General features: G+C 32.9%; 1 protein-coding gene across 1 annotated transcript in view; it reads right to left on the bottom strand.

Moving 5' to 3' along the window:
• Nucleotides 1-2,082, bottom strand: part of LOC127429660 (mucin-7-like) — a 38,551-nt gene extending 36,469 nt beyond the window's left edge. The window contains exons 1-3 of the mRNA XM_051678772.1: nucleotides 2,074-2,082; nucleotides 1,798-1,847; nucleotides 74-1,368 (exon numbers count right to left, since the gene is read on the bottom strand). Coding sequence (XP_051534732.1) covers nucleotides 456-1,368; nucleotides 1,798-1,847; nucleotides 2,074-2,082 — 972 coding nt within the window. The 3' untranslated portion in view covers nucleotides 74-455. The remainder of the gene's footprint in view (nucleotides 1-73; nucleotides 1,369-1,797; nucleotides 1,848-2,073) is intronic.
• Nucleotides 2,083-21,943: the final 19,861 nt, after the last annotated feature.

Consider the following 21,943-nt stretch of genomic DNA (forward strand, 5'->3'; position numbering starts at 1 on the left):
TATTTTTTTTTGGTCTGCATCATGTAAGCTTGCAAAGGTGGAAAATTGTGATCAATAATGAGAAAGCCTTTACCATTCAGTGATGTGCTGTGGCTCTATTGAGGAGTTCCTTCCTTAAGGTAAAATAGAAGGCGTCAATCACAGTGAAACTGCATTTCAACAGTGGGTCATTCCATAATAAAATCAAGTCTTATGAATGTAAATTCTAGAATTATAAAGAAATAACAGGTTATTCTATTTTAACTTCATCCTACAGTATATACGTAACATAAACAAACAGAATACAAACCGGAGCACGAACTGGAGAGAAACACAACAACTGACAAAGGTAAAACAGACATCAGGACAATATATACACAGGGATAAAAGAGGTAAATAAAACACACGTGAGAACAATAGGGAACAGCTGGTAGTGATCAGGGCAGTGAATTATGGGAAATGTAGTGCAAGGGAAACTAGAGACAAACGACAGAGGCAAAACATAGGGCTAAACAACAGTGAATAATGACATGTGGTCGTGGGCATGGGCAGAGACTCGGGAATGACCTCTGTGGTCGTGGGCACGGGCGGAGACTCGGGAACGACCTCTGTGGTCGTGGGCACGGGCAGAGACTTGGGAGCAGAAGCCTTCTTCTCCTCCGCTTCCGGGCGGACGTGTACGCTGGCTCTGGGACGGACGAGGCTGGCAGCGCTGGCTCTGGGATGGACGAGGCTTCAGGCTCAGTGGCCATGGCAGGCGTGGGCATTGGCTTGGTGGCCGTGGCAGGTGTGGAGCAAGTAGTCGTGGGCAGCTTGGCTATGACATGGCGTGGAGCAGACTCAGGCGTGGCTGTGACATGGCGTGGAGCAGACTCTGGCGTGGCTGTGACATGGCGTGGAGCAGACTCGGGCGTGGCTGTGACATGGCGTGGAGCAGACTCGGGCGTGGCTGTGACATGGCGTGGAGCAGACTCGGGCGTGGCTGTGACATGGCGTGGAGCAGACTCGGGCGTGGCTGTGACATGGCGTGGAGCAGACTCGGGCGTGGCTGTGACATGGCGTGGAGCAGACTCGGGCGTGGCTGTGACATGGCGTGGAGAAGACTCGGGCGTGGCGGTGACATGGCGTGGAGAAGACTCCGGCGTGGCGGTGACATGGCGTGGAGAAGACTCGGGCGTGGCGGTGACATGGCGTGGAGCAGACTCGGGCGTGGCGGTGACATGGCGTGGAGCAGACTCGGGCGTGGCGGTGACATGGCGTGGAGCAGACTCGGGCGTGGCGGTGACATGGCGTGGAGCAGACTCGGGCGTGGGGGTGACATGGCGTGGAGCCTTGGGAATGATCTCTGTGGTCGTGGGCACGGGCAGAGAAATGCTGGAACGGGCAAGACTGGGAACCAGAAAGCAAAAACAAATAGGATACAAACCAGAGCATGAACTAGAGAGAAACTGATAAAGGTTAAACAGACATCAGGGAAATATATACACAGGGATAAAAGAGGTAAATGAAACACAGGTGAGACAATAGGGAACAGCTTATAGTGATCAGGGCAGTGAATTATGGGAAATGTAGTGCAAGAGAGACTAGAGACAGATGACAGAGGCAAAACACAGGGCAAAACAACAGTGAATCATGACAATATCAAACATTATTTTGAGATATTTGGCATTACAATACAGTACTCAAAAAGAATACCACTATCTTCTGTATTTGAGCCTCTTCGGGGTGGATTTACTGCAAAGGCAATCAACAAAAACAAAACAAAAATGCAGCTGAAAAGTTTCAACAATGTAAAAAATATTGTCTAAAAACTATTACCTTCTGAAGCATGAAGCAAATGAAACAGGGATAAGGCCTTGGATGTCTCTCTGAAATAGAAAAAATACATACAAGTGACATTATTAAGCAGTATAACAGTCCTACTACTAATCATAATCACAAAATCATATTTAATCCTTTAAGTAAAACACAAAAGACACCAATTGTTTCCCAACACAATTGATAGGTACAGCAGGTGGCAATATATTTAAATGTATGTTATATTGTTGTGAGACATACAACTGTAATATTATCAAAATAACTTTAGACGTCTACCTTTGCCATGCTCATTTGGAACTCTATGAACATTAGTGCAGAAAATGCCTTAAGGTTTGTCCCTAAAATTAAAACAGTCTTTGAGAAAGTAATGATAGTTTTAACATTTATTCACCTTGTGTATTATTCACTCATGATCACGCGCGTCATAGGACATTCATGAGCGGAAGACAGATAAATTAATGAACTAAAGTTAAAGTTTCGAAAATATGAGTGAAATTGATCATGCTGAAGTTGACCTTCTACAACAACTGAAATGAGTCAAACATGGTGAATTATCTAGATTTACCTCAGTTACCGGCTGCCTCATGGAAAACTGGGCAGTGTGCAAATAGGGTATTTAATTGCAACATTACCAAGTGGGAATTCAAAAACAATTCAAATCTAAAGTGATGTTCAAAGATAGACTGACAAAACATTGTGTAAAATGATGAATAAAAGTAAATTTATGCTTACCTTCTTCTAGCGACGCATCCACTGACGGTTGGCCCCTTGTAGATTCAAAAACGCGCATGCACAGATCTCCGACATCTCTAACCAAGTTTCAACATAGAACAAACGTTATGATTTTGACCAAATTGGTCAGCGGTACATGTTGATGAATCAACCTCATTCCGACGTTGAATGTATGTTCTATTTTCGACCTAACAATGTTCTGATGTACCGACCAAATAGTGAATGTTGACTGATCCAGACCCTTTCAACTAAAAATACACTGCATGCCCAATTATTAGGCAGATTGTATTCCTCAGGATACATTTTTTTGTTGAATAAACACAATGCTCTCAGTCAATCCAAAATGTTAGTGAACCTCAAACCTGAATGTTTAACAAAGAAAAAGTCAGTTTTGTCTTTCTCAGGGGAATATATAAGTATGCACAATTATTAGGCAACTATTAGTCTGCACAATTATTAGGCAACTAAATTACAAAAAGAATTTCTCCCAACTCAGTTGTTTATTCTCAATTTTTAGAGTAGGTGCAACAAATAAGTAACACAAAGTGACAATTAAATAACATTTTTGGCCTTTCAAAAATATTCAGTGACCAATATAGCCACCATTCTTTTCAATAACTGCCATGAGCCTTCCATCCATGGAGTCTGTCAGTTTCTTGATCTGTTCACGATCAACTTTCACTGAAGCAGCAACCACAGCCTCCCAAATGCTGTTCAAAGAGGTGTATTGTCTTCCTTCACTGTAAATCTCACGTTTGAGAAGGGCCAACAAGTTCTCAGTAGGATTTAAGTCAGGTGAGGAAGGGGGCCAAGTCATTATTTGGGCATCTTTGAGGCCCTTGCTGGCTAGCCAAGCAGTGGAGTACTTGGATACATGTGATGGAGCATTGTCCTGCATAAAGATCATGGCCTTCTTGAATGCTGTGGACTTCTTCCTGTACCACTGCTTGAAGAAAGTACTTTCCAGAAACTGGCAGTAGGTTTGAGAGTTGATTTTCAGTCCATCTTCAACTCAAAAAGGTCCAACTATCTCATCCTTAATGATAGCAGCCCATACCAGTACCCCTCCTCCACCTTGCTGGCATCTGACTTGAAGTGGTGCCCTGTGTCCATTAGTGATCCAGCCACAGGCCCATCCATTTGGTCCATCAAGAGTCATTCTCATATCATCTGTCCATAAAACCTTTGAAAAATCTGTATTCATGTATTTCTTTGCCCAATATTGATGCTTCAACTTGTGAATATATTCAGTGGTGGTCGTGTTTCAGCCTTCTTGACCTTGCCCATGTCTCTGAGCACTTGGCACCTTGTACTTCTGGACAATACAGGTAGGTTGCAGTTCTGGATATGGTGGCACTGGAGGATAATGGGTTCCTGGTAGCTTCACGTTTAATTCTTCTCAAGTCTTTTGCAGTTAATTTGCTCCTTTTTTTCTTCATGCGTTTTTTGCGCCCCAGTTGACTATTCGCAACAAAACGTTTGATTGTCTGGTGGTCATGCCTCAATAGTTTAGCTATTTCAAGAGTGTTGCATTCGTCTGAAAGGCAATTTACAATATTTGACATTTCAGTGTCAGTTAAATCTCTTTTTTGGCCCATTTTACCTGAGGTAATGAAGCTGCCTAATAATTATGCACACCTTGATATAAGGTGTTAGTCACTTTCGCCACACCCTCCCTCTTTATACAAATACATACCACCTGAAAATGATTGAATCCAAAAAGCATTCAAGTTTATATGGTTTGGAGTTGGAAAATGTGCATGGAAATAATGATAAGATCAGAATACTCACTTGCCTAATAATTGGGCACGCAGTGTAGACACTGAATCGATGTCTCCTTGCTATCTGGGTTATTGCTATATGCAAATCATGCAATATTCAGAAAAATAATGATTGCAGGCTAGACTTTAATATTAAGGCTTACATGACTTTGCATTGCAGTTCTCTTCTATTGTTCTTCACAATGAAACAGAATGAAAAGGAGAGGTATAGTAACTACCATGTACGTACGTACATTACACACAGAAAGTAGCTATTTCTCAATGCTAATTCAAGAATCACTCTGAAAAGCAATCTCTTGAAGGAAGCAGCCATTAGAGCCTGACCGATATGGGATTTTTGAGACCGATATGGTGGCCGATATAGTTAATCTTTGAGCTGGAATGAAAACAGACCTTTTCTATGTGGATTGTGCACCAATTTTGCAGTGATATGACAATGCAAAGGTACTCAGGAAGGCTGCTTTCTTAAACAAATATTTTGATCAAAGAATATTTGACATTATTATTATATATTGTCAACAAATTCTAGAAATGAACACTGAGAAAATAAAGAATAAATTCAAATAAAATAAATAGCTAAATAAACATCAGTAGTACTGTTTAGTAGTTAAATGCTGACTATTTTAATAGTGCCAGTCAGTTATTGGCAGGTTGTAAAACAAGAAGCATTTACACCTGCCGAGACAAGAAAAACAGCGGCAGCAGTGTTACACTGTATTCTGCTATACAAGTTCAGGGGAAACTTTCAACGGTGGAAAACCGTATTAATTAAATATGACGTTTTATAAATGCTACGACTGGAATTGTTCGGTTGAAGGGGGTACCAAACTGTGAATCCTGAACAAAACAGTTTGGTGAATACATGTTTACACATTAGCTTCCACTCAGCAGACAAGCAATGAAAGTAGCTATGTGGTTAGCTAGTTAGCTATAAGCTCGTTGACATGGAGAGTAAAAGATGGACCAGCATTGCGTCTCACCAAGTAGGTAACAGCGTAGCGTGAAATCAACACTCAACAGACACAATCCACCACCGCACCGTCGTCTGCTGAGCTGCAAAAAGATGCTCTGATGTTTAACTTTCAATCTGCTACATTACTTACTGCACTGACAAACTGTAGCTGGCTAACAGCAAACAGACATGAGTGACATGGTTGTCAGGGAAAGGGTTAACGTTATATTAGTTATATTGAAAAGGGAAAATGATGGGATCATTTTTTATTAACTTTCCAGTATGTATTTCACAAACTAGTTAGCAACTTACCGAGAAGACAACGCTCAACTCTGCACCGCTTAACTCCGCCCTGTCTGCAGAGCTACTGTCAGCTCAGAGTCAGTTCTGTAAACAATGGAGTCGGAGCATGCTCTGTTGGACAAACTACGTAATGACATTGCATTGTTCTAAATTCTAAAGCATTGTTTTCTGCATTATATGTTCTGAAAAAAAGTTTTCATATCTGCACATATCAGTAAACATATACGCCGATACTGATATATCGGTGAAAGGCTAATATCGGCCGACCGATATATCGGTCGGGCACTAGCAGCCATACAATCTTTTTTCCCTTAATTGACTCACTTAAAGCTGGCAAATTATTTTCATTTGGAAATTACCACATGAAGAGTTCTGTCATTAGCATTCCTTATAGGCCTAATAAAAACTTTTAAGTGCTAATTGCACTTCTGTTTCCCAGCTCTACCAGTCAGTCTCAGACCATGAACCCAAAATGCAAAAACAGCCTGGCATGAGCACGTTTGTGAAGAAATCCAAAACAGTCTTTTTGTCAGTAACTCGAATCAAATTCTGGTCTGGGAAAATACAGTAACTCACTCATCCCATCATGAATTCACAAGATAAATTATGCTTTCTCCAAAGATTTTACTTAACATCCAGGACTATGGGGTAACAAAGACAATGATTGGATTTACCTCTGCATATTTTAACCATTGATCAACTCTATTGATTGATTTGTGTCCAGTTTATCCACTTTAAATAACTAATTGTCTGGCAGGCTACAGAGAATTTACCAAAAAAGCTGATTAGTATTGTAATCAATTGCTTTTAAATTGACAGTGTATGTTTATTCTGCCATAGCCTCCGACTTTTAGAATATGATTATCCTATTATTAGTATTATTGTGGCATCATATTCAACAGAGTTCTAAAAATTAGGGCAGTCCTTGAGAGTTTTAGCATTCTGACTGATCTGAACCACAAACAGGTTCATTTTTAATGGCTAAGCTTTAATTTTTTCCCTAGTATTTCATGGATGTCTGCAAATCCATTCTTTAATCTTCTTAAGTTTCCAATTCTTTGACAAATCCAGGGCTCTTTTTTAATGCAATCAAAGAAGTAAAAAAGCCAGTGTGTGCTAATCTGCAATGCAAGTTTGCCAGATAAAAGGCAGTTCTAGCACACAGTTTTTGACACATCTTTTGAAGGACCACTTCATTATGATATGCATAAACAACTTGACAGCTTGAGAGAGGTTGCATGAATACTTCAATTTTGAAAGTACTCTTTTACTTAAGTTCAAATCCTAAAGAGGTAAGTTAATAGTGCTCTTTCAGGCTAGTTAACGTTATATAGTCAGTTATATATTAAAATGTTTTTATAGACTTATATGCACATTTAACATTTATGTCTATATGCACATTAAAAATGAAGGAAATCGCATTTATAGTGTTATTATACTGCAGTGAATTTGAGAAAGTTGTAATGCTGTAATTTGTTGTTTTAAAAATTGCTCAATGTGTTGCTTGTGAGTGCCTGTTTGTCTATTTGTGCTCTATTTTGTAATTACAGTGTTTGCTATCATGAGCAGGTCTAAAACGATTGGTTTCTGGATCGGAGTCATTTTTAAAAGCATTCACTGAGGCCATCCAAATTGAGTTCTGCATGCAAAGGCATTAATCATCCATGAATCACTTCAAAATGCATCTAATTCAGCTAGTATAGATCAGACATCAGTAAATGTTACATTACCATTGAAAAGGAACCATCTCTGTTTGAAAAACCTTGTGTAGATGATAGTTCCCTTGCAAAATGTTGACAGCTGCAGTCAGAGAAGGAGATTAATATGCTAATAACAATAACATGATCATTGCCTCATAAAAACACTTACTACATGACAGCATAGTAAAGCAACTCATGGTTGAAATTGCTTTAATGCTCACTACAAAACCAGGAATGGTGCACGGTGTACTCGCAAAGGAATGTAACTGTTAGCATAAACTGAGATTATTCTTCTCCATGGCCTGGCTGATATTTTATGTTATGAGCTTTGGTCACACTGTAATACAGTTGAGGCTAAAGATTTACAATTATTTTGAAATGGCCTCTTATGGCAATAAATACCCAACTAAATACCTAGAAGCAGGGTTGGGAGGGTTACTTTTGAAATGTATTCCACTACAGATTACAGAATACATGCTGTAAAATGTCATTTGTAATGTATTCCATTAGATTACTCAAGGTCAGTAATGTATTCTAAATACTTTGGATTACTTCTTCAGCACTGTCACAGTCTGTCTCCCTCATGTCTTCAAGAACAAAGAAATTTTGAAGTTTTCCCCTGCACTACATTTCCCAGAATTCACTGCCCTAATCACTTCCATCTGTTCATCATCATCCTCACCTGCCTTCCATTCCCTTATTAATTTTCTGTGTATAAACACCCTCTAGTTTTGTTAACTCATTTGTCAGTCCTTGAAGTGTTGTGTTGAGTTTATGATGATAAAGTGTTTCCTTGTTTTGTTATTTAGTGACGTTAGCTCTATCGTTTGTTCCACTCCAGCATTTATAATTAAAGGATTTAAAGATTCTGCTCCTGCGTCTCCTCTCTTCCTCTCCAAGAACCCAGCGTTACACACTGGTAGATTTTTTTTTTTCCAACTTGTTTTGACAATAAAAACTCTGTACTGTAAGACAAAATACACATATTAAAAATACATTCTCTGAAAAACCTAAATATCTTTGCATTTAATTGATCTTGTTAAGGATTTTTAGATATTTTTACAGGAAAACAATACAGAAATGATCAAGAATATGATTTTTGCCCTAATATCAAAGGTCTTACAAGAAAAAATAAATTATGATCCAACGTGAATTTTCTTGATTAACAAAAATGATCGTGCCTGGTAACATGTGCATGTAAAATGGATAGCAATAGCATTTTAGCTTAGTGTAAATCTGACAATTTATACAAGGTTTATTTCTATTTCTTCTGCTCAACTTCTCTGTCTGCTCGTATGAATGTAACACTTCATTAGAAAGTGTTTCACCGCTGTTCAAATGTACTTTGGATTGCATTTATATGTATCTTTTTTTTTTTTTTTTCATCTGAAAGGACTAAATATTAAATGAAACAAATGACAATAGAATTCAAAGCAATTTCTTCAGTAATCAAGATGCTTTTTGAATGTAACTATTCTAAATACCAATGATTTAAATTGTAACTGTAGTGGAATACAGTTAATTCTATTTTGTATTTTAAATACGTAATCCCATTACATGTATTTCGTTACTCCCCAGCCCTGCCTAGAAGGGCAAACAGGCTGCTTTCCACAAGCCTTAGAAAAGCTGTGCCCTTGTAAACATGGCTATGGTTTCTACTGTGCATAAAACCCTCAAAATATACCATCATCCAGACACAATCTTATAAGCTTGAGTATATCTCCCAGCCTGACTGCTGGAGCTCGGTCTCAGTGCTTCTAGAGACAATAGAAAATGACACAGTAAATGAGCTTCAATGACAGTGACTGACAGTGTCAACTCCTGAGAGGTGCTCTGTGCTTTCTCACCTACAGCCCTGTAAACACATCCCCACCTTCTCTTCTTTGCTGTCAGATAGGCGAGACACCTGCTATGGAGAGGTCATTAATGACACAACTGCAGGCCCCCAGCTCCCTCTTCAATTGTCACTCTGAATCCAATTTTGCCAATATTTTCTGGAAGTTGGGCAAACACTGCTAGACTCACTGTCCATCAAAAAGCAGCCATTGTTTGTTGATTCTTTGACATAAGGACAACAGAAAAAAAAATAAAGTAGTAAATATTGAGTACACTTTCAACAACGGTGGTCATTGTCTTTACATAGATTTATTTATTTTTAATCACAGAGAAGATGATTGTTACTTATATTTTAAATTTATATTTATATTTGGTCTTCCCACAACTATAGTGTCAGCTGCTCTTAATTTCTATGGACCAGAATATATTTGTGTGTACAATATATAAAAAATTCCCTTTGACTTCAATGGGACACTGTATGTAAGAATAGTTTTACTACTGATTTACACACACACACATTTTGGAAAAACTGAAAGCCATGAAAGTGTTTTGAGAGCATATCTTGACTTGCTTATTAATTGAGTGTTGTATTTAAAGATTTGTAAAATTAAGAAATTAAGTGCAAGCTGTTTAGTTAATAAAGGCATAGCAAAAATCCAATGTTCTTTTCTATATTCAGAGATTGGCTTAGAAAAAAAAAATATAAAAACAGAAGATTGAAAGTGATATTCTGGGTTTAATAGATGTTAAGCTCAATCGACAGTATTTGTGACATTAGGCCTATGTTGATTACCACAAAAGTTAAATTCGACTCATCTCTATTTTCTTTTAAAAAGACAAAAATCGAGGCTACAGTGAGGTACGTACAATTGAAGTGAATGGGGCCAATTTTTAGAGGATTAAAAGGCAGAAATGTGAAGCTTATAATTTTATAAAAGCACTTGCATTAATTCTTCTGTGAAAACTTTTTTATTTGAGCGATAAAGCTGTTTAAATTGCGCTTTTACGCTTGTTTTAGGGTTTTAGGTTTTACCGTTATGGCAACGAAGTTGTAAAATTGGACATAACTTTATAATGAAAAGGTTAGTACATGATTTTATCACTCTAAAATCATGCTAATATTGTTACATCTTGTGGCTGTACTTTTGAAACAGTGAGTATTTTAAAGTTTACAGATTGGCCCCATTCACTTCCATTGTAAGTGCCGCTCTGTAACCTAAATTTTTGCTTTTTTAAAGAAAAGGAGGGACAAACCAAAATTACTTTTTGTGGCAATTAGCATTATGCCACAAGTGCTGTTGATTGAGCTTAACTTGTATTGAACCCAAAATATTCCTTTCACAAAAATTCAAAGACTTACAAGATTTGAAAGGTTTTGTACCAGCATTTAAAAAAAGAGAAATAATAGGTACAGGGGTTGAAATTTTATTTGAGATACTGAGCTCTTAAAAATTATATGCATGGTTTTGGAACTTCAGAAATACATTAAGAACATAAAATACAGAAAAACCTAAAAACAAATCTGAAGAGGTGGCATAAATGCACAGTAAAGGCATGAAGTGCTTTGAGCCCACCTGTGAAACAGCCACAGTAGTATGGAGTTATTTATAATACAGCAGGGTTCTGGAGTGGATAGTCATATACAGTACAGTATGCCTGAATAACTAAGAATGTCTACTGAGAGCTTAAAAAGTCATTTACTCTCATTGGTTTGTTGAGAGGCTGGGGCAAAGGGGCAGTTGCTCTTGATCAGCTGCACACAGATGTGTCAGAGATAGAAAGAAATTGAGAGAGGCTGAGGCAGGGGAAATATGGATATGACATCTAATATCACATGGATGACAGCAGGGGAGAAGGATCGAAATTCCATCTCTAAATGATCAGGGCTCGATTTGTGCTTTAAAATGAAGAGTACCTGTAAATGATACATGGTCCATATGGACCAGGGTCGGTGCTGGCCAGATTGATGCCCTGGCCTAGGCAGAGTTCTGCGATTGTCATTCAACAAGATGGATGAAAGCAAATGTTGAAAATACACAGGCAGAAATAAATGTGCACACACAAAGAAAGGCCCTGAAAATCTGTTGGAGTGATTTTCTTCCCCAAGAGAGAAAAAGCTTTTATTGCCCCAGTTCTGCTCCTCCTGATTCACTTTGATTAAGAAAAAAACCTACCAATATGTATGGATGGAACAGTGTGTGCCTTGTCTGTAAGGTTTCCTATTTGTAGCTCAGATTGATCAAATGTGCAGGGGAGCAGAACACCGTGATGTCTTTAAGGTGGAATTCCGAAAGGGTTTGACAGCACTATGTCACTATGTAACCCTGAATCTTATTATAACACGGTTCAGCCTCGCAAGGACATGGAGGTATCCGTGTACAAGAAGCACTTGACAGTATCATGGTGTGTTTGTGTGGCAGGCACTCTGTTGAACAATACTGAGTACACAGGCTCAGGAGAGTGTTTGCACACAATTATGTTTCCACACTGGTTCTAAACTTTGCATAAGGTAATGAGATAGGTAGAGACAGGTAATGAGAGAAGATTCATTAAGAGTTAATTATAGTACAGCATGATATGCCTTTGTTTGATCGCATATCCTGGAAGCATTTGGTATTGAGATGTTATTTTGATCCGTGTATCATTTGGTTTTATTGAAATGGGAAACTGTGAGGCTTGAAATTACTGAATGAATGATAGTCAATTGTGTAAATATTAGTGAAATCCATATATGCAAATTAGGATGCAGGAAATTGGTTATTATGATTATTGTGCTGATTAATTAAATTGACTTTTCTCTGCGTGAGTGGACTCTGCATGATATATATTTACTTATATTTAAGTTTGTATTGTAGGCCTTCTTGCTATGTAACAAAGCGAGTTTGATTATTGTTTTATTAACCTATAGCGCCATTGCTGCATTGTAAACAAACACTGCCCTCTTGTGGGCAATATAGGTACTTGCGTAATAACAATACTGTATTTTATTTTATGTAATATTTTAATGGATGCGCAGGATGACATTTGTGTGCGCCAAAAATGTTTGTAATTTAAAAAAATTGGAAAATCTTATTATCCTTTCTGACCATCTAATTAATGTCACACATAGCAGTATTTTATTGATAAACCACGTTTTTATTACTAGGCTATCATTAGGCCTACTGACAGCTTAAATTATCGTTAATATATTAACATATTAGGTATCATGATCAAAAAATTAACAATAGATTTTTTTTACAGTATATATTAATCTTTGTCAATATTAGTTAATAAAAATAGAATTGTTCTTTGTTTAGACACCTTGTATAGGAATATCCATATACAATGCTTGTTTGCTTATAAAACAGGGGGACATTCAAAACTGTAAAGACAGATATGTTTCTTTTTTCTCATGTCATGAGAGTTATGCCCATTTCTAAAATGAATACACGCGATCCATGCTTTACAACACTAGATGGCAGAAAAGCTTCATCTTTGGGCTGGATCTTTTTGCTTCACCCACCTATTTTGCTCTGGCCATTTAGTAGAGCGCCATCTTCAGGATATATTCGGGAAGAGCCTAGTCATGCTTGGACAACTCCAGCAAATCATTTCCCTTTAGTATGTCCATTTAAATAAGAATAAAACAACATAAACCCCTAATTAGCTGTCTAAGATTGATCAAAATCTGATAATGGTTTTTTTTTCTTTTTCTGTGTTTATTATGTATTATAATGTTTTTTAAAGACAAAAGAGTCAGGTAAAATGTGGTGATTGTCAATTCTCTCATGAATTTCTCCTGGTTCTTTTGGCATACATACAGCTGCTGTCCCATGAGTCTAAGAGTAGAGACGTGAACTTTAGAGCATGTGTAAACACTCGAGCTATGAACAAAACATCCTTGCATTAGCACTTACTTTTTCTTTTGATATTTACACTAGAGAAGGTAGGTGAAAGCAGTGCTCTCTGTGTAAAATACTACGCCCTGGCAGCACAAGGTAAAACGTCAGCACTTTTTGATGAAAGGTAGGAACATGCTGTATGCTTTGCCTCCTACAGAGCTCAGGGCTCTTTATGGACCAGGTAAGAGGTTCGGACCTCGTGTTTTTGGCAGGTCACCATATTTCAGCAATCGAAAGTGCTCATGTTCTCTAAACATTACGAGAAGATTTTTACTCCTGTGGTTTAAAATGAATTTCGATCACTGTTATTTATTATGTTTGCAAAGCTGTTCATATTAGAAATATTCTTGTTTTGACTAGATCAGTTTTTTGTTTTGTTTTTTCTCAAATGGGTCTTTCTGGGCTAACTTACAGTTGGATAGAAATATGAATTTCTGCATGTAGGGAACAGGCCATTTGAGTGGAGATCTTTCAATGGAATGTATAATTAGACAGGGGCCTGGTAAAGGGAGAGAGGTAGGCATCTCTCCAGCCCTTAGGCTACCAGCTTCAGAACATTCATAACTCCCTCCAATATGCAGCTGGAACATTCCACTTTGAACTGGCAATTTGAGCTCAAGATGAGTGCCTTTCCTCTGTGTATGTCACTTTAAAAAATCAGCAAAGTATTTGAGTTGTATTAACTTTTATACCTGAGTTAATAACTTTTATACAAGGAAGGGTATGGTCCTGCATGTTGCAGCTATTGTCACCTGAAATTTGACACACTTTTTGCCACACTGTTTACTCAAGTGACTATTTCTCAGGGTAGGTGGTAAATTATTCAACATAATCTAGCAAAATAAAAAAAAAGCACAACATATATGAAGAAAAACATTTCTGAAACAACAAAATGTCAAACCATTTTGGCGATATAATGTTATTGATAAAATACATAATTATTTTTGACATTAAATATTATTGCGTAATGTTTATGAAATTAAAAAACAGCCGACACACCTAGGCCAATATTATCAGCTGATATTAACCTTTTACAGATTTATCGGTATCAGTGTATATGTTTACTGATATGCGCAGATATGAAAACTGTTGTTTCCGAAAATATAATGTAGAAAACAATGCTCGGGGTGATTTAGAATTGGTGTCATAACGTGGTTTGTCCAGCAGAGCACACTCAGACTCCATTGTTTACAGAGCTGAGCTGACGGTGGCTCTGCAGACAGGGCGGAGTTGAGCGGTGTCTTCTCTGTAAGTTGCTAACTAGTTTGTGAAATACATACTGGAAAGTTAATAAACAATGGCCCCATCATTTTCCCTTTCCAATATAACTAATATAATGTTAACCCTGTCCCTGACAACCATGTCACTCATATTTATCACGTCTGTTTGCTGTTAGCCAGCTATAGTTTGTCAATGCAGTCAGTAACGTAGCGGATTGAAAGGTAAACAGATCATCTTTTTGCAGCTCAGCAGACAACGGTGCGGTGGTGGATTGTGACTGCTGAGTGTTGATTTCACACTACGTTGTTACCTAGTTGGTGAGATGCAGTGCTGGAAAGTAAATAAACAACGTCCATCTTTTACTCTCCATGACAACAAGCGTATAGCTAACTAGCTAATCACGTAGCTACTTTCATACCTTGCAGCTGAGTGGAATCTAATGTGAAAACATGTATTCACCAAACTGTTTTGTTCAGGATTTGCAGTTTGGTACCCCCTTCAAGCAAACAATTCCAGTCATTGCATTTATAAAATGTCATATTTAAAAGTCTGGTTTTCCACTGTTGAAAGTTTCCCCTGAACTTGTATAGCAGAATACGGTGTAACACCGCTGCCGCTGTTTATCTCTTGACTCGGCAGGTGTAAATGCTTCTTGTTTTACAACTTGACACTAATTGAATGGCAGTATTAATACAGACTGCATTTGACTGATACTAAACAGTACTTCTGATGTTTATTTAGCTATTTATTTTATTTTTATTTATTCTTTATTTAAATGGTCAGCCATTGACTGACACTAAACATACAGTACTGATTTTTATTTAGCTATAATTTAAATTTATTCTTTGTTTAGGTTGTCAGCAATTGACTTACTAAACAGTACTGATGTTTATTTATCTATAGTTTTAATTTATTCTTTATTTAAATGGTCAGCCATTGACTGATACTATACATACAGTGTTGATTTTTATTTATCTATAATTTTAATTTATTCTTTATTTAAATGGTCAGCCATTGACTGATACTAAATATACAGTACTGATTTTTATTTAGCTATAATTTTAATTTATTCTTTATTTAAATGGTCAGCAATTGACTTACTAAACAGTACTGATGTTTATTTATCTATAGTTTTAATTTATTCTTTATTTAAATGGTCAGCCATTGACTGATACTATACATACAGTGTTGATTTTTATTTATCTATAATTTTAATTTATTCTTTATTTAAATGGTCAGCCATTGACTGATACTAAATATACAGTACTGATTTTTATTTAGCTATAATTTTAATTTATTCTTTATTTAAATGGTCAACAATTGACTTACTAAACAGTACTGATGTTTATTTATCTATAATTTTAATTTATTCTTTATTTAAATGGTCAGCCATTGACTGATAGTAAACATACAGTACAGATTTTTATTTATCTATAATTTTAATTTATTCTTTATTTAAATTGTCAGCCATTGACTGATACTAAATATACAGTACTGATATTTATTTAGCTATCATTTTTATTTATTATTTATTTAATTGGTCAGCCATTGACTGATTCTAAATATACAGTACTGATTTTTATTTAGCTATCATTTTTAGTTATTATTTATTTAATTGGTCAGCCATTGAGTAATACTAAACATACAGTACTGATTTTTTTTAGCTATCATTTTTATTTATTATTTATTTAATTGGTCAGCCATTAACTGATACTAAACATACAGTACTGATATTTATTTAGCTATCATTTTTATTTGTTCTTTATTTAAATGGTCAGCCATTGACTGATACTAAATATACAGTACTGATTTTTATCTATAATTTTAATTTATTCTTTATAAAAATGGTCAGCCATTGATTGATACTAAATATACAGTACTGATATTTATTTAGCTATCATTTTTATTTATTATTTATTTAATTGGTCAGCCATTGACTGATACTAAACATACAGTACTGATTTTTATTTAGCTATAATTTAAATTTATTCTTTATTTAAATGGTCAGCCATTGATTGATACTAAATATACAGTACTGATTTTTATTTAGCTATAATTTAAATTTATTCTTTATTTAAATGGTCAGCCATTGATTGATACTAAACATACAGTACTGATTTTTATTTAGCTATAATTTAAATTTATTCTTTATTTAAATGGTCAGCCATTGACTGATACTAAACAGTACTGATGTTTATTTAGCTATCATTTTAATTTATTCTTTATTTAAATGGTCAGCCATTGACTGATACTAAATATACAGTACTGATTTTTATTTAGCTATAATTTTAATTTATTCTTTATAAAAATGGTCAGCAATTGACTGATACTAAACATACAGTACTGATATTTATTTAGCTATAATTTTAATTTATTCTTTATTTAAATGGTCAGCCATTGATTGATACTAAATATACAGTACTGATTTTTATTTAGCTATTATTTTAATGTAATCTTTATTTAAATGGTCAGCCATTGACTGATACTAAATATACAGTACTGATTTTTATTTAGCTATAATTTGTATTTATTATTTATTTAATTGGTCATTCATTGACTGATACTAAACATACAGTACTGATATTTATTTAGCTATCATTTTTATTAATTATTTATTTAATTGGTCAGCCATTGACTGATACTAAATATACAGTACTGATTTTTATTTAGCTATAATTTTAATTTATTCTTTATAAAAATGGTCAGCCATTGACTAATACTAAACATACAGTACTGATATTTATTTAGCTATCATTTTTATTAATTATTTATTTAATTGGTCAGCCATTGACTGATACTAAATATACAGTACTGATTTTTATTTAGCTATAATTTTAATTTATTCTTTATAAAAATGGTCAGCCATTGGCTAATACTAAACATACAGTACTGATATTTATTTAGCTATCATTTATATTTATTATTTATTTAATTGGTCAGCCATTGACTGATACTAAATATACAGTACTGATTTTTTATTTAGCTATCATTTTTATTTATTATTTATTTAATTGGTCAGCCATTGACTTGTACTAAATATACAGTACTGATTTTTATTTATCTATAATTTTAATTTATTCTTCATAAAAATGGTCAGCCATTGACTGATACTAAATATACAGTACTGATTTTTATTTAGCTATAATTTTAATTTGTTCTTTATTTAAATTGTCAGCCATTGACTGATACTAAATATACAGTACTGATATTTATTTAGCTATCATTTTTATTTATTATTTATTTAATTGGTCAGCCATTGACTGATACTAAACATACAGTACTGATTTTTATTTAGCTATAATTTAAATTTATTCTTTATTTAAATGGTCAGCCATTGACTAATACTAAATATACAGTACTGATGTTTATTTAGCTATAATTTTAATTTGTTCTTTATTTAAATGGTCAGCCATTGACTGATACTAAATATACAGTACTGATTTTTATTTAGCTATAATTTTAATTTATTCTTTATAAAAATGGTCAGCCATTGACTAATACTAAACATACAGTACTGATATTTATTTAGCTATAATTTTAATTTATTCTTTATTTAAATGGTCAGCCATTGATTGATACTAAATATACAGTACTGATTTTTATTTAGCTATCATTTTTATTTATTATTTATTTAATTGGTCAGCCATTGATTGATACTAAATATACAGTACTGATTTTTATTTAGCTATCATTTTAACGTAATCTTTATTTAAATGGTCAGCCATTGACTGATACTAAATATACAGTACTGATTTTTATTTAGCTATAATTTGTATTTATTATTTATTTAATTGGTCAGTTATTGACTGATACTAAACATACAGTACTGATATTTATTTAGCTATAATTTTAATTTATTCTTTATAAAAATGGTCAGCCATTGACTAATACTAAACATACAGTACTGATATTTATTTAGCTATCATTTATATTTATTATTTATTTAATTGGTCAGCCATTGACTGATACTAAATATACAGTACTGATTTTTATTTAGCTATAATTTTGATTTATTCTTTATTTAAATGGTCAGCAATTGACTGATACTAAATATACAGTACTGATATTTTATTTAGCTATCATTTTTATTTATTATTTATTTAATTGGTCAGCCATTGACTTGTACTAAATATACAGTACTGATTTTTATTTAACTATAATTTTAATTTATTCTTCATAAAAATGGTCAGCCATTGACTGATACTAAATATACAGTACTAATTTTTATTTAACTATAATTTTAGTTTATTCTTCATAAAAATGGTCAGCCATTGACTGATACTAAATATACAGTACTGATTTTTATTTAGCTATAATTTTAATTTATTCTTTATTTAAATGGTCAGCCATTGACTGATACTAAACATACAGTACTGATGTTTATTTAGCTATAATTTTAATTTGTTCTTTTTTTAAAATGGTCAGCAATTGACTTACTAAACAGTACTGATGTTTATTTAGCTATAATTTTAATTTATTCTTTATTTAATTGGTCAGCCATTGACTGATACTAAACATACAGTACTGATTTTTATTTAGCTATAATTTGTATTTATTATTTATTTAATTGGTCAGTCATTGACTGATACTAAACATACAGTACTGATATTTATTTAGCTATAATTTTAATTTATTCTTTATTTAAATGGTCAGCCATTGATTGATACTAAATATACAGTACTGATTTTTATTTAGCTATAATTTTAATTTATTCTTTATTTAAATGGTCAGCCATTGACTGATACTAAACAGTACTGATGTTTATTTAGCTATAATTTTAATTTGTTCTTTATTTAAATGGTCAGCAATTGACTTACTAAACAGTACTGATTTTTATTTAGCTATCATTTTAATGTAATCTTTATTTAAATGGTCAGCCATTGACTGATACTAAATATACAGTACTGATTTTTATTTAGCTATAATTTTGATTTATTCTTTATTTAAATGGTCAGCCATTGACTGATACTAAATATACAGTACTGATTTTTATTTAGCTATAATTTTAATTTATTCTTCATAAAAATGGTCAGCCATTGACTGATACTAAATATACAGTACTGATTTTTATTTAGCTATAATTTTAATTTATTCTTCATAAAAATGGTCAGCCATTGACTGATACTAAATATACAGTACTGATTTTTATTTAGCTATAATTTTGATTTATTCTTTATTTAAATGGTCAGCCATTGACTGATACTAAATATACAGTACTGATTTTTATTTAGCTATAATTTTAATTTATTCTTTATAAAAATGGTCAGCCATTGACTAATACTAAACATACAGTACTGATATTTATTTAGCTATAATTTTAATTTATTCTTTATAAAAATGGTCAGCCATTGACTAATACTAAACATACAGTACTGATATTTATTTAGCTATAATTTTAATTTATTCTTTATTTAAATTGTCAGCCATTGACTGATACTAAATATACAGTACTGATTTTTATTTAGCTATAATTTTAATTTATTCTTTATTTAAATGGTCAGCAATTGACTTACTAAACAGTACTGATGTTTATTTATCTATAATTTTTTTTATTCTTTATTTAAATGGTCAGCCATTGACTGATACTAAATATACAGTACTGATTTTTATTTAGCTATAATTTGTATTTATTATTTATTTAATTGGTCAGTTATTGACTGATACTAAACATACAGTACTGATATTTATTTAGCTATAATTTTAATTTATTCTTTATAAAAATGGTCAGCCATTGACTAATACTAAACATACAGTACTGATATTTATTTAGCTATCATTTATATTTATTATTTATTTAATTGGTCAGCCATTGACTGATACTAAATATACAGTACTGATTTTCATTTAGCTATAATTTTGATTTATTCTTTATTTAAATGGTCAGCAATTGACTGATACTAAATATACAGTACTGATATTTTATTTAGCTATCATTTTTATTTATTATTTATTTAATTGGTCAGCCATTGACTTGTACTAAATATACAGTACTGATTTTTATTTAACTATAATTTTAATTTATTCTTCATAAAAATGGTCAGCCATTGACTGATACTAAATATACAGTACTAATTTTTATTTAACTATAATTTTAGTTTATTCTTCATAAAAATGGTCAGCCATTGACTGATACTAAATATACAGTACTGATTTTTATTTAGCTATAATTTTAATTTATTCTTTATTTAAATGGTCAGCCATTGACTGATACTAAACATACAGTACTGATGTTTATTTAGCTATAATTTTAATTTGTTCTTTTTTTAAAATGGTCAGCAATTGACTTACTAAACAGTACTGATGTTTATTTAGCTATAATTTTAATTTATTCTTTATTTAATTGGTCAGTCATTGACTGATACTAAACATACAGTACTGATTTTTATTTAGCTATAATTTGTATTTATTATTTATTTAATTGGTCAGTCATTGACTGATACTAAACATACAGTACTGATATTTATTTAGCTATAATTTTAATTTATTCTTTATTTAAATGGTCAGCCATTGATTGATACTAAATATACAGTACTGATTTTTATTTAGCTATAATTTTAATTTATTCTTTATTTAAATGGTCAGCCATTGACTGATACTAAACAGTACTGATGTTTATTTAGCTATAATTTTAATTTGTTCTTTATTTAAATGGTCAGCAATTGACTTACTAAACAGTACTGATTTTTATTTAGCTATCATTTTAATGTAATCTTTATTTAAATGGTCAGCCATTGACTGATACTAAATATACAGTACTGATTTTTATTTAGCTATAATTTTGATTTATTCTTTATTTAAATGGTCAGCCATTGACTGATACTAAATATACAGTACTGATTTTTATTTAGCTATAATTTTAATTTATTCTTCATAAAAATGGTCAGCCATTGACTGATACTAAATATACAGTACTGATTTTTATTTAGCTATAATTTTAATTTATTCTTCATAAAAATGGTCAGCCATTGACTGATACTAAATATACAGTACTGATTTTTATTTAGCTATAATTTTGATTTATTCTTTATTTAAATGGTCAGCCATTGACTGATACTAAATATACAGTACTGATTTTTATTTAGCTATAATTTTAATTTATTCTTTATAAAAATGGTCAGCCATTGACTAATACTAAACATACAGTACTGATATTTATTTAGCTATAATTTTAATTTATTCTTTATTTAAGTGATCAGCCATTGACTTACTAAACAGTACTGATGTTTATTTATCTATAATTTTTATTTATTCTTTATTTAAATTGTCAGCCATTGACTGATACTAAATATACAGTACTGATTTTTATTTAGCTATAATTTTAATTCATTCTTTATTTAAATGGTCAGCAATTGACTTACTAAACAGTACTGATGTTTATTTATCTATAATTTTTATTTATTCTTTATTTAAATGGTCAGCCATTGACTGATACTAAATATACAGTACTGATTTTTATTTAGCTATAATTTGTATTTATTATTTATTTAATTGGTCAGTTATTGACTGATACTAAACATACAGTACTGATATTTATTTAGCTATAATTTTAATTTATTCTTTATAAAAATGGTCAGCCATTGACTAATACTAAACATACAGTACTGATATTTATTTAGCTATCATTTATATTTATTATTTATTTAATTGGTCAGCCATTGACTGATACTAAATATACAGTACTGATTTTCATTTAGCTATAATTTTGATTTATTCTTTATTTAAATGGTCAGCAATTGACTG

The sequence above is a fragment of the Myxocyprinus asiaticus genome, chromosome 39 (assembly GCF_019703515.2).
Source record: "Myxocyprinus asiaticus isolate MX2 ecotype Aquarium Trade chromosome 39, UBuf_Myxa_2, whole genome shotgun sequence".
NCBI lineage: Eukaryota > Metazoa > Chordata > Actinopteri > Cypriniformes > Catostomidae > Myxocyprinus > Myxocyprinus asiaticus.